Source organism: Galeopterus variegatus, unplaced genomic scaffold (genome assembly GCF_000696425.1).
Source record: "Galeopterus variegatus unplaced genomic scaffold, G_variegatus-3.0.2 Scaffold92, whole genome shotgun sequence".
Lineage (NCBI taxonomy): Eukaryota > Metazoa > Chordata > Mammalia > Dermoptera > Cynocephalidae > Galeopterus > Galeopterus variegatus.
In genome coordinates, this window is record NW_007726203.1 from 296,160 (window position 1) to 308,601 (window position 12,442).

General features: G+C 50.1%; 1 protein-coding gene across 1 annotated transcript in view; it reads left to right on the forward strand.

Moving 5' to 3' along the window:
• Nucleotides 1-3,734: 3,734 nt before the first annotated feature.
• CRAMP1L (Crm, cramped-like (Drosophila)) overlaps nt 3,735-12,442 on the forward strand; it is a 48,526-nt gene continuing 39,818 nt past the window's right edge. Inside the window, exons 1-2 of the mRNA XM_008581422.1 lie at nt 3,735-3,767; nt 9,235-9,388. Of these exons, the coding sequence (XP_008579644.1) occupies nt 9,307-9,388 (82 nt within the window). The 5' untranslated portion in view covers nt 3,735-3,767; nt 9,235-9,306. The remainder of the gene's footprint in view (nt 3,768-9,234; nt 9,389-12,442) is intronic.

Here is a 12,442-nt window from a genome sequence, read left to right on the forward strand (position 1 = left end):
TAGACTCTGCAGAGGGGGCTGCTCAGGAATTGGAGGTTTGGGAGACCAGGCACGAGGCTGTTGAAATGGCCTTCTCTAGGGTGGTGCGGAGCTGGCCTGGGAAGGTCACAGTGGGAACAGGAAGGGGAAGGTGTGTGGCTGTGGGGCAGCTGGAGAGGAGCTGGAGCACCATGGTGCTGACGTGGGCAAGTGATGGCACGCAGGGAGGCCACTGCAGTGGAGTACTGGAAGGCCCCTTTGTGGGCTCCACAGATCCTGAGTTGCTCCTGAGCCTCTGCTGTACTGGAGGCCTGGCCCAGGCATGGGAGAGTGAGACGCTGTTCTTGCTTTCAAAGAGCTAACTCTTGGAGCCTGTCCTCGTATGTCATTTCACATTGGGTTTCTTAGATACTGACTTCTTACCATACAAACGATTGCTGAATCTCTGTGTGGTTTCAGAAGCACAGGCACAGATGGACCATTGACTTCAACCCTCTGCTTTTTGTTGGGCCCCTCACATCCACTCCCTCCACTGGAGTAGCCCTGTGTCAAGCCAGCCTTGTTCAAGACTGCCCTCTTCTCCATCTCTGGCTCCTCTCCTCCCCTTCCGTTATCACCCTCTGTTTTCATCTGGGTGTTTCTGAACAGAGGGTGGCCTCTCCCAGGTGGTCCCTGTTGTATTCTACCAGTGTCTCTGGCCCCACTGCCGACGTTCATTATGCTGCACTTGTGAGTTAGCTGGAGGTAGAGCAACGAAGCCACTTCCTTGTGTTAAGTTTTGGGGGTGGAGCAGATGCCACGTTCTCTTTCTACTCTGAATTTGTGATTCTGCTCTACTTTAAAAAGCATTCAAAGTCTAGAAAATCGTTACCAACTGTCAGGAGTGGGTAGTGGAGTGGTTTGCTTTCTCTTCTGAATGTTTGTGTTGCTTTGTTCTTCCCTGCTCAGGACGTGTCATTTCTGAGACATCAGGAGGAAAGGCGGAGCATTTCTGCAGCTGACGTCTGGCTGGCGGCAGTGTGGCTTGCTGATCCAAGGGCTGCCTTGCCTCCCTGTGAGCGTCATCAGGGCCGCTTTTACTGTTGTACCTTCTTTCCACATCCACCCCTTTGATTTATCCTACTCTTTGCTTCTAAGGTCCCTTCAATCCTTTCAGCTCAAATGCTTCCATTTTGTTTTCCTTTGCTGTTCATTCTTGTCTGGGATCACTGGTGTTGTGATCCAGTAAAATCTCACAAAATTTAGCAATTTTGGAATTAGGGAATTGTAGAAAATGTATGTCAGTTGCTTTGAAGTCCATGTGTGGGCTGTCAGAAGTAAACCTGAGCTGTAGTAGTAGGGCTGGTTAGCAAGTTGTTTTGGAAGAAGAGCATTTAGTGAGTGTTTCTTAAGAAACGGAAAATTACTCTGAACTCCTTTGTTGTGGGTGGTGCAGAGGTCGCCAGGCAGCCCTTCCCTCAGATGACTACACATGAGGAATTACAGGCTCCAAATGAGCCAGTTCATCTTGTATTTAAGAGCTGTGTTTCCAGTGGCATCTGGAACTTGCTCTTCAGTTTGCAGCAAAAGCATGTCTGGCCTACCAGAGATGGAATGAAACCACTTATTCCTGAAATGTACTCACAGTTGCCACACCTGTTGAAACACTTTGGGGAGCACCAGGCTCATTAGGTTTAGTCTGGTAAGAAATGGACAGAGTCAAATAGTATGTCGAATATTTCCTTAGCCCACTTTGTAGCCCAGAGGATACCTGAGTTACATTCCTGCTATATGTGTGGGATGGGGGTGGACTCCTGTGAGCTTATCTTTCGTTCCATGACAGTGAGTTCTAGACTGTACATTAAACATTCAAGTGCAGCACTGTCTGGCAGCACTTCCTCAAGGATAGACACATTCTGTGCTCTTTAGCACAGTACCCACGAGCCGTGTGTGGCCACTGACCACCAGAAATGGGGCTGGCGTGAACAAGCAACTGGGCTTTTTATTTATTAATTTTAATCAATCAGGACTCAAATTTAATAGCCTTATGTTGTTAGTGGCTACCAAATTGGACAGTGTGGCTCTGATAAAACAGCAATTTCTATATGCCTTATCTCATTGCCTCAGGAAGTTAGCCATTGCTAAACTGGTTCACCTGCCCAAATAGGAGAATCAAAGCCACTCCATAGGGCCGGATGGTTTTTTCTGCATGTGTGAAAGCACATTCTGATAGCTGACTGATGGGATTAACTGTTTTCAAATACTTAAAGTATTTCAAAGTATTGATGCAGACCCCTCACCAAAGGCTCAACGAGCTGCCGCGGTGGGGTTGAGTCTTTGCCTCCTCCGCAGGCTCCCAGGCAGCCCTGCACTGGTGTCTGGTGTTTTTCCAGAGATGGTCTTGCCAAGAGATGGTCTTGGCAAGTGTATGTGGATTAAGGGACTTAGTTTTTCATTTCTTTGTCTTTCATGGTCTTCTGTGAAAGTCGTTCGGAGGCTGAGCCTCCAGCCTGCACGTGGCTGCCAGGGAGTCCCCAGCCACCTCCCCTGCCCCCCCAACCAGAAAGTTGATCTTGGGTGGAAAAGCCCTTGATTATCTCATTAGGAAAACATTTTAACTATAATGTACATTTGTTTGGCTTTTGCTTTTTAAGGTATTTTTGTTTTTATGATCTCTTTTCACCTTATTGTCTGATTGTTTCCCAGTTCGAAGGTTCTTTAGCCTTTTATGGTCCTGCAGTTCAATAAGAGAATGTGGAGATCATACGGACGCACTGGGGATCCCGTCCCCTCTGAGAGGAGGAACTGAGTTGGGGGGAGGATTGGGTTTGGTCATAAAAGTTTTCATCTGTGACCTTTAACTTGTGTTTATTGTCTGCATCCTCTCAGGAGCCCAGAGCTCTGGTCCTGGGCTCTGGTGGAAGCCTCTTGTCATACATGATTGTATTCTCCCCTTTCGCACTGTTTCAAAGGACTCAGCTTGAGATTGTGAACTAATGCTTTAAGGAAATTCGTGAGGTTGTTGGATCACTCTCAGAACACCAGATTTTGTTGGTGGAAATTGATCAAGAATATGGAGTTTTAAGACTAAAGATTCTTAGGCATTAAATGGTTCATAATCTGAAGTATCAATTACGTCTAAAAGAAAATAATGTTTTACACATGTTTAAATGTTTCCTTGAGTTTGAGGTTCAACTTATTGATTTGACAAGATGGTAAGAATATTTCAGCCAAAACCTCATGGGAAAAGGAGACGAAGTGAAGCGTGATGTGAGGTTTGGTTGGCAGAGGGGATAAGGCTCCGTGTCTCAGTGGGACGGTACATCATACGCTGCAGGATCATCATACCATTAAATGGTTCCACGCAAACCCTCTTTCTCATTTTTTTCCACTGTAAAAACATTGAAAGAGTCACTTGGTCAGGTTAGGAGTCTGTCGTTGTTGAACAGCCTTGCTGGGATCTGGTGGGTCCTGGCACTGTCCCACTGGCATCATGGGTTGAGCAGTGTGCCATGGGACCGAGGGGCTGGGGCCCTCCCCCTCCCCTGCCCTAGTTTCCCCTTCCTGCCTCTCAGCTCTCCAGAACAGATCACTGTATGGTCCTTTCTCTCCAAGGAGCTGATGGTAGCGGATCATCATCTGGAAGTGTGTCTGGGGTTGCCCCTGCCGCCCCTGCAGGGGGCTCGCGCTCCTCCTCCCGGAACCTAGGGTCTTCTGGTGGTGAGAAGGAGGAAGGCAAGAAGGTTCGGCGTCAGTGGGAGTCATGGAGCACCGAGGACAAGAACACCTTCTTCGAGGGGCTGTACGAGGTGAGTGAGCCAAGGGGAGGGGTGGCTGGAGCCAGCCTCCTTGAGTTCTGCACTATGCCTTCATCAGCGGATTCCCGTGGGGACACCTCATGTGGCTTGCCCTCCAGGAGGCCTTTTGCCTCCTGGTTGTGACTTTAGAAGCTGTACTGATGTGGTGGCTGTCAGGAAGCACTTTTCTTTTGCTTCTTTTATTTATTTTCCAAGATTCTTACCCAATGTCTCTCGAATATGTGCTCAACTGGAGAGTGAGCCTCTAAGCTCTGGGCCTTCCCTTTGCAGCTGAGTGGGCTGACTTGGGGGTCTGTCCCGAGTGGGGAGGGGGCAAGGGGAGACTTGCCACATTGGTCAGAGGAGCCAGCTGAACCCCAGGAGATGTTACCGCTAACCTGCAACAGAACAGAAAGTCTATCCCTGCTGCTCAGGGACATGGCCGGACTCCCCTCTGGCTTTTACTTGCATGCTTTGTTTTTTAAATCCTTGTGATTATTGCGAGCATACTTTTTCATTAACGTTACCTGCACTTTTCCTGGTGTTCCATAGTTCTTTTGCTCAGTATTTTTTAAATGCCTATAAATATTCTACTTCAGGCATAGACAGAATCGGCCCGTACGCTCACTTCCTGTTTTTTAAATAAAATGTTGTTGGCGCACAGCCGTGCCCACTCACTTGTGGATTGTCTGTGCCTGCTTGTAACTGCAGCGTCAGAGTTAAGCACTCACAACAGACGCTAAGGGGCCCAAGTGGGCTAATATTTACCCTCTGGCCAGTCTCCGCTCTGCTTAACCTTCCTTGTATTGTTGACTGTCGAGGTTCCTTCCAGATTCTGCTGTTATAAATAACGCTACAGCGAACATCTTCACACACATTCCAATTTTTAGACCACTTGTTTGGCATATATTGTCAGAAGTAGGTGACTCAATCAACAAACCTTGTTCTTTTAATAGCTAATTAATTGGGAGGTTGGAAAAGTATTGCCAAGCCTAGGAAACAGAAGGCTCAAAGAAGGAGCAAGTCTTTGGAATCTAAACCATGAATTGTTTACAGAGAAATTAGAAGAAGAGACACTTCTGAATGTAGGCAGCAGACTTGATTTCAGTACAGGATTTTCCTATGGCTGGTATTGCCAAGTTCTGCCCATCCCAGCTGGACAGGATGAGTGTATCGGTGTGCTTTGACCCCAGTTGTCCGTGGGGAGCGCAGGGTGCCCATGAGGCTTATTCCAGTGGATGCCTCCTCCAAACAATACAAACATGTTCTTTATCTTCCCTTTGAGAGTTGAAAGCAGAGGCTGGTTTTATATAGACTGTATCCCCAAATTATACCTTCTTTAAACTGTTAGACACAGAAGGCGTGTGATTCCTGGAATGTTCTCAGCATCAGCAGCCATTGCTGATTCTTACCTGACACAATTACTCCTGTGGGGCGGGCTCTCCAAGGGGATCTGGCTCTCCGGATGCAGAAAGCAGAGTGTGGGACACAGTTGCCAGTTAAAGGTGGCGGGGGAATTCCTTGCTGTGACCTGCTCTCTGCTTCCTTCAGGTGCAGTAGTTCATCCTACCTCAGACTAAAACAGGAGGTTTTAGTTTTGTTTTTTTTGTGTCCTTTTTGAGCCCAGCCGCACCGCGCTCAGCCAGTGAGCTCTGTGAGCGCATCAGTCATCCCTATATAGGATCCGAACCTGCTGTGGGAGCACTGCTGCGCTCCCAGCGCCGCACCCTCCCGAGTGCGCCTCGGGCTCGGCCCGAGGTTTTAGTTTTCTAACAGGTAGAGTTTGTTTTGAGGTCTTCTGAAATCCCCGATTAGTAATAATTGGCCATTCTGATCTCTTAGTGCTTTCCACTGTTCGTGCTGTGTGTCTGCATGTATGAGAGAGAGCGTGTGAGCATGCCCACTTTATGTCTGTCATTTTTCATGTCTGTCCAAAACTAGGTGGGCTCCGGTGGGGGCTTGATGTGTGGCAGACGAGTTGGGATGAGTGTGCCTGTAAACTCTGGAGCTGTGGGACTGTGGTGGCCAAGCATAAGCCCCTTCTGCAGGGTGACGCTGCCGTGATGTCCGTTGAGGCCGTCGCTGCCTTTCGATGCACACTTGTGACTTGGTTATGCTTCCAGTGACAGAAACCCAGTGCAGAGTGCACAAGATAGAGGATGTGGTGGCTCTCAGGCCTGGGGGATTGGGAGGGGCTGGCTCAGGCCTCAGTCTGTCACCCCGGGCATGGGCTGAGTTCTATTCTGCTTCAGTCACTCTGCAGAGGCAACAATGCCTCCCCGACCCCTGCCCTGGTTAGGACAGCCCCGGGCAGGAACTCATGTTGGCTTCTCTGGAGTTACAGCCTGTCCGACCCCTCCTTGTGGCCAGGGGTACGGTTCCTGGCACCATGGTTGGCAGGGAGCATGGTGGGCACCTGGGCAGACGTCGTGCACTGTCCCTCCTCTGTGCCTCCACCTTGTCACACCCTCTGGTCTCCATAGCTCCGTTCATTGCCCTGCTCACGTCCGTGCGCCTGTCCATTCATATTTGTTTTTCTCTGCATCTCTTGCAGCCATACTGCCAGCATCCTGTGCTTGTTCCTCTCATGTCTGGAGTCACAACAGCCTTGTTTTCAGTGCACTTCATGACACTCCCTCCTCTGTTCCTGCCTGCACCTCCCCATCCCCTGCAAACGCAGCTGCATGGTGTCTGGCTTTTTACCATCTCCACAACTTCATCTAAATACTGTGCGTGTCCAGCTCTTCACCTCGAACAGCTTTCTCTGGCTTTCAGCTTTGCCTGTGTTTTGTCGTTGTCGCCACCAGCATTTGTCATCTAGCTCATAGCTAGGTACAGAGTACTGTGTGGTGCTGGAGATATGGAGCAACCCTGTCCGTGAGGGGCTTATGATCGTACTAGAGAAGTAAAAAGTTGGGTTGTAAGAGGATATATGCTGACAGATGCCACAAGAATTAAAATGGCAGCATATGTTAAGAAGACGGGGCAGGAGTCACAAATCCCAGTTTCTGGTCCCAGTCTGGTAGCCAGTTAAGGCTTCTGGTTTGCTACCCGGCTGCGGACTGAAGTAGTGGGACCCAGATGCATCTGCGCCTGTTTCCTGAGGCAGGTGTTAGGGAGCAGGTGGCATCTGAGCTGGACACGAAGGAAGGTGTTTCAGACACAACTTTGCCTTTTTAAGTTTTACCTGCCATTACTTTTTCAAACAGTGAACAGGCCTTAATTTCTTTTTAGGTTTTTTATTTTCTTTACATTTTGAAACAATTCCAGTCTTTTAAAAAGTTGCAAAAAGGAGTTCCCATCCCCTTCACCTGCTTCTCCAATGCTGATGTCATGACGCACACAGACACGAGCCTGTTTGCCCGTCTGCAGGCTCTGTTCAGGCTGGTGGGCACGCATGCCCACTGATGTCTGGTTCTGCGTTGGGGTCTCATGCTGTGCTTCGTCGTCATAACTCCTGGGTCTCCTGCGCCCTGGGACAGTTCCTCAGTCTCCCCATCTCAGTCCCTCTCCGTCCGTCTCTCTGCCTTTCACGATCTTGGCACTGTTGAAGACTCCCAGCCTGTTGTTTGTGGAACGTCCACCAGCTCAGGCTTACGTGCAGTTTCTTCACGATAAATTTATGTCACGTATCTGTCAAGAATTCCACAGCAGTGACATGTTCTTTTCGGTGCATCTGATCTAGAGGTGTGTGGTGTGACCTGTCTGAGACTTAGTGATGTTATCCTTGGTCGCTGCATTCAAGTGACATCTGCCAGGTCTCTCCACTGCCAAGTCATTTTCTATACTTTGAGACTATGTACATTCCCTGTTTCTCATTCTTTCTCCCACTAACTTTAGCAGCTGTTGCTTCTGCTTACCCGAAACAGCCATCACTGCGCTGTTTGCCCAGTGCTCACCTTCCTTTCCCATTATCCCTTTTGTATTTACCGATTGGAACACGTGTACGAGGAAGAGCCCTCTCTTCTCCCCATTTATGTATTTATTCAGTTATTTATTTATGCCCATATAGACTCATGGAAGTTTATTTTATTCTATGGGTCGTAATCCAGTCATATCATTGTTGACTTTTTTGCCCAAATGGTTCTAGACTTGACCACTGGTAGCCTCCCGGCCTGCTCCTATCCCTCCTCAAGCATGTTCTCACTTTCTGGCACCACAAGTTATCCCAGACTCACCTGGTCCTCTCCCCGCCCCAGCCCTGGAATCAGCCATTTCTCTAAGGAGGCCTGGTTTTGTTTGGAAGGCAGTATTAGAAACCAAGGTCTGGGGGAGGGGGCGCTCGCTAATGCTGGGGTGCTGTTGGCTCTGGACCCGTCCCCGTGCTTCTCACCAGCTTGGTTTTGGTGAGATCATCAAGCCCTTGGTTCTCTTTATGGTGGTACCTGAAAGAGCCTGACGGTGTGTCTGTTCTCTGGCACATAAACTCATTCTGAGAATCTGAGTTGGACTCATCTTTTGCATGGAGGATTTCAGGGAAGGGCTCACCCACAGGTGTGATCAGAGCGTGCTCTGCTAGTTCTCTTACTGAATGTTCAGATCTGCTGTCCCTGTTTGAATGTAGAACATATCTCATATGATTGAAGCTGCGAGAGCATTTCTGAGTGGTGGATCTGTTTTATCTATTTTATTTGCAATGCCAGATATGCAGCACCCTGAACTCCCCCACTGCTAAACTGTCTTCCAGTGATTTTCTCTGTGGACGTGTATCATTTCATGGTCTCTAAAGCACTCTAGAGATTAAGCCATTTGTCCAAATGATGAGCTTTATGTTTCTCCTGCTGTGGGGCTGTTTTAGTCTGTTTAGTGCTGTTAAAACAGAAACAACTGAGACTGGGTAATTTATAAAGAACAGAAATTCACCTCTTATAGTCTGGAGGCTGAAAATCCAAGATCAAGGTGCCAGCAGTTTCAGTGTCTGGTGAGGGCTGCTCTCTGCTTCCAGGATGGTGCCCTAAACACTCCTCCAGAGGGGACGAGCACCGAGTCCTCACGTGGCAGAAGGCAGAAGGGCGGGAGAGCCTGATGCTGAGTGAAGCCTCTTTTATAAGGGTCTAAATCCCATTCACCAGGGAGGAGGCTTCTGGCCTGGTCACCTTGTAAAGGCCCCACCTCTTCATGCCATCACATTGGCAACACCTGGATTTTGGAAAGGACACTTTGAGACCATAGTGAGGGTTCTTGCCTTTTTGATATCCATGTACTGTGATAGTTCTATTCCTGAATTTTGTTGCTACTTTATCCTAATTAAAACCTAAGCTCTAGGGATGTGAGGTTGATATATAGATATATATAGGGATTCGAGATTGATATATAGATATATATAGGGATGCGAGGTTGATATATAGATAAGAGCTGTGAAGAGCATCTTGCTTGTCCACAACTGGTCCCCTTTCTCCTTTCTTGGAAAATATCCACATCACACAGAAAGATGCTTTGTTTTAACCCCTGTGCTTGTCCTGTGGGCTGTATTCTGCAGCATGGGAAAGACTTTGAAGCCATCCAGAACAACATCGCTCTGAAGTATAGGAAGAAGGGCAGGCCTGCGAGCATGGTGAAGAACAAGGAGCAGGTCCGGCACTTCTACTACCGCACCTGGCATAAGATCACCAAGTACATCGACTTCGACAACGGTGAGTGTGCCCTTTGGGCAGGGCTGCCCTGCTCTGCGTGGTCTCCCCACATGGCCATGCCACCTGGGATGTCCTTGCTTGGTGCGTTGGCAGGTGGTCTGCCTAGAAAGTGCTGGTCGGACTGAACAGTCAGGAGGCTGCCTGCATCTGGGCTCCAGGCCTCTCACCACTGGTTTTCTAACTTGTGTTTTGTGTTCCTGATGGCCCAAGTGTGTGTGGGCTCTGGTCCCTGGTTCACTTTGGGCCGGTGTCCCCTCATCAGAGAGGACACTGTGGCCCAAGGAGGAGAGCTGGACTGTGGGCGCACAGGCAGGCTGTAATCAGGCCCCTCCTGTGCCAGCCTTTCTCCCCCAGGTGGAGGCATGTTGGGGGTGAGAGTTGGGCAGAGCCTGGCACTGGTCTGCTGGGGGTGGCCAGCTGGTATGAATGCACATTTGCGCAGTCCTATCTTCCATCTAAGTGACTAAGTCGTCTCCTGGTGCACCTGCTCCTGGCTCCGAGCTCCCTTCCGACCCAGGACAACCGGAACCACATTGCTCCTCCTCCAGTCCCTTGCCTCCACCACTCCTGCTGTAGCCTCTTGGCCATTCACTATGTCTTGACCAGAGTGTGCATTGGCGTCACCTAGAGCTGTGGGCATAGCTGATGCCCAGATCCCCTGTCCACTTGGGCAGAGCTCTGCGGAGGCCAGACCTTCCTCCACATACTGTGGCTCTGGAGACCTGCTGGAGGTGGCTGTCAGTCTCCACATGTGGGACATCCCCTGATCCGAATTGGCGGGTGTTTTGCTAATGCTGTTTTCTTTGCTTGCTTGCTTTATCCACGTGACCATTAGCATGAGATTTTCTGCTGACTTTGTTGAGCTGTGGCAAGTCAACACAGTTTTGATCTTTTTCCAGCTGTCACTGCGGCTTCTGCATATCTGATGGCTGTGCTCGCTTTTAGTGCTCAGGTCACTAATTTATTTGCAAATCTTGGCACTGGTTGGGTCCCACTGAGTCCAGGGCTGTCGTGGTTAAGGGCTTTGCAGTGCACACCCTTCCCGCCTTCCAGAGGGGCATGGGTGGTGCTCTTACTGTCTGGCTCTTGTCATCTTTCACATTTCTCTTTTCTTGTTTTATCATATTCTTTAGTGACTTTCTGAACGTCAGTCCTTGAGAGCAGGGTCACCATGCACTTTAATGGGTCTTGAAAAGCTCTCTTCACACTAGGCAGCCAGAGAGGATTGGAAGGCTGCTTGTTGGATGTAGTGTGGAGAGGGATGAGGTTCCGCCAGCCAGGATCACGCCTGCTCTGCTGTTTACCAACACCCGACCTCGCCTTTGTCCTGTGTCAATTCCAGAGGCTCTTGAAGCAAATGTTTCTTCTCTAGTTCTGTTGCCTTCTCCTGCCGTACAATCTCCTAAGCACAAGCCCCATAACCCACCCCACCCCCCGTGCCTGGAGGCAACATTCATCTACAGCCCTACCCTCCTGGATGCTGTGTGGGATCAGAGTGTTGCGTAACCTTGCTCCCTGCGCCCTTCTCCATGTGGGCCCTGTGCTTCCCTCTTTCCTCTCCTGATCTGCACATGGTGGGTCCCTGAGCCTTGGTGTCCCCTGTGTTACCTTCTTGTGGTTCCGGATGTGGTCCCATGAAGTGCCTCCTTTCTTTTGAGTTCTTGGCTCCCCCGAGGCTCTCTGATGGGTCCTGACCATCTTTCCAAGCTGGCAGCCACCTGTCAGCCACATGCAACCAAGACCACCTGCCTTTGTGTGCTGGCACTGGCAGTGGCCTGGCACTAGTCAGGCTTCTGCCTGCAGGGGGACATCCCACCCAGCTGAGAGCCTCAAGTTGGAGGTCACCAGGATACTCTGGAGTGGTGTGGATTCCTTTATGCAGTCACATTGCAGAATGGCACCATTTTTTATACGTTATTCATATTTCTAGTGGTGCTTTTGAATTTGCTGGAAACAAACGCACTGTCTATGGTTTATTGCATGTCTGAGTCACTAAGCAGAGTAGGAACCAAAGCAGTGGCGAGCAAGGAGCATGTAGTGCCAGGGCTCAGGCTGGGATGGTATGGCGCAGGCCCAGCCACAGCTCATCCCTGAGCAGCAGAGCTTCACTCCATCGTTGCTCTGGGGCTGCAGCCTTTGCATGTTTTGGCCTGGGATGTCAGTAGTTCTGTTAATCAAGTGTTGTTTCCACAGGGATCACAGATCCCTGACCACTGCATGTCATTACAGAGGGTCATGTCCACGTGCATCCCCTTCTCTCTGCGGGTGTCTAGGGTTGGTGCAGACTTTGTTTCACATACTTGAAGCTCTGACAAGGCAGGCTCTGCCCCTCGCCTCTGAACCCACGGGAGCTGTGCCCCAGGGAGCCTGGTGGCTGGGCCCAGGACCCCCTCTGGAACCCGCTCTGTCCGGGACCGCCGCTCCCCTTGGGCCCCATGAAGGGGTGCACGGATGAAGGAAGCACGCAAGACCCAGGCTAACAGTTCACCAGAGAAGTTCCGCTTTATTCAAGGACTGCACGTACATTTATAGGGTGCTGTGCTCCAGGGCGGGAGAGAGAGAGGATGGGGCGGTAACTGATTGAACGGGGATGGGCAGGAGGTGAGCCTTGACCTGTGACTGGCTGAGGTTTGGCACAGGTGGGCTTGGGTGTTGGCGCCAGCGGGCTTGTTTACTGTGGAGAAGAACCAGGAAGGGCGCCATATTGCCAGGGTGTGTCCCTGTTCAGGCGCCCATGGGGTCCCTACATTCCTCCCTTTTTCCTCTTTTGTGGGGAGTGGGTTGCCGTGATCTTCAAGCTACTTCCTGCTGGACGGGGGCGTAGTAGGGGAAGAGGAATTGGGGGGAGATTGGGGATTTTGTAACAGGATCCAAAAGAGGGTAGAGAATAAGATAATTTCGAAGGGGGAGAACTCTAGAAAGGTTCCCTGAAGCCACAGGTCGGTGATTTGTTGAGTCCAGTGTGTGTAGGAGGCTGTAGGGGAGAGCATCCAGGCGTCTGTGGCCAAAGCTTCCAGGAACAGGGACCATCGATGAGGCAGGTCCATTTTAACA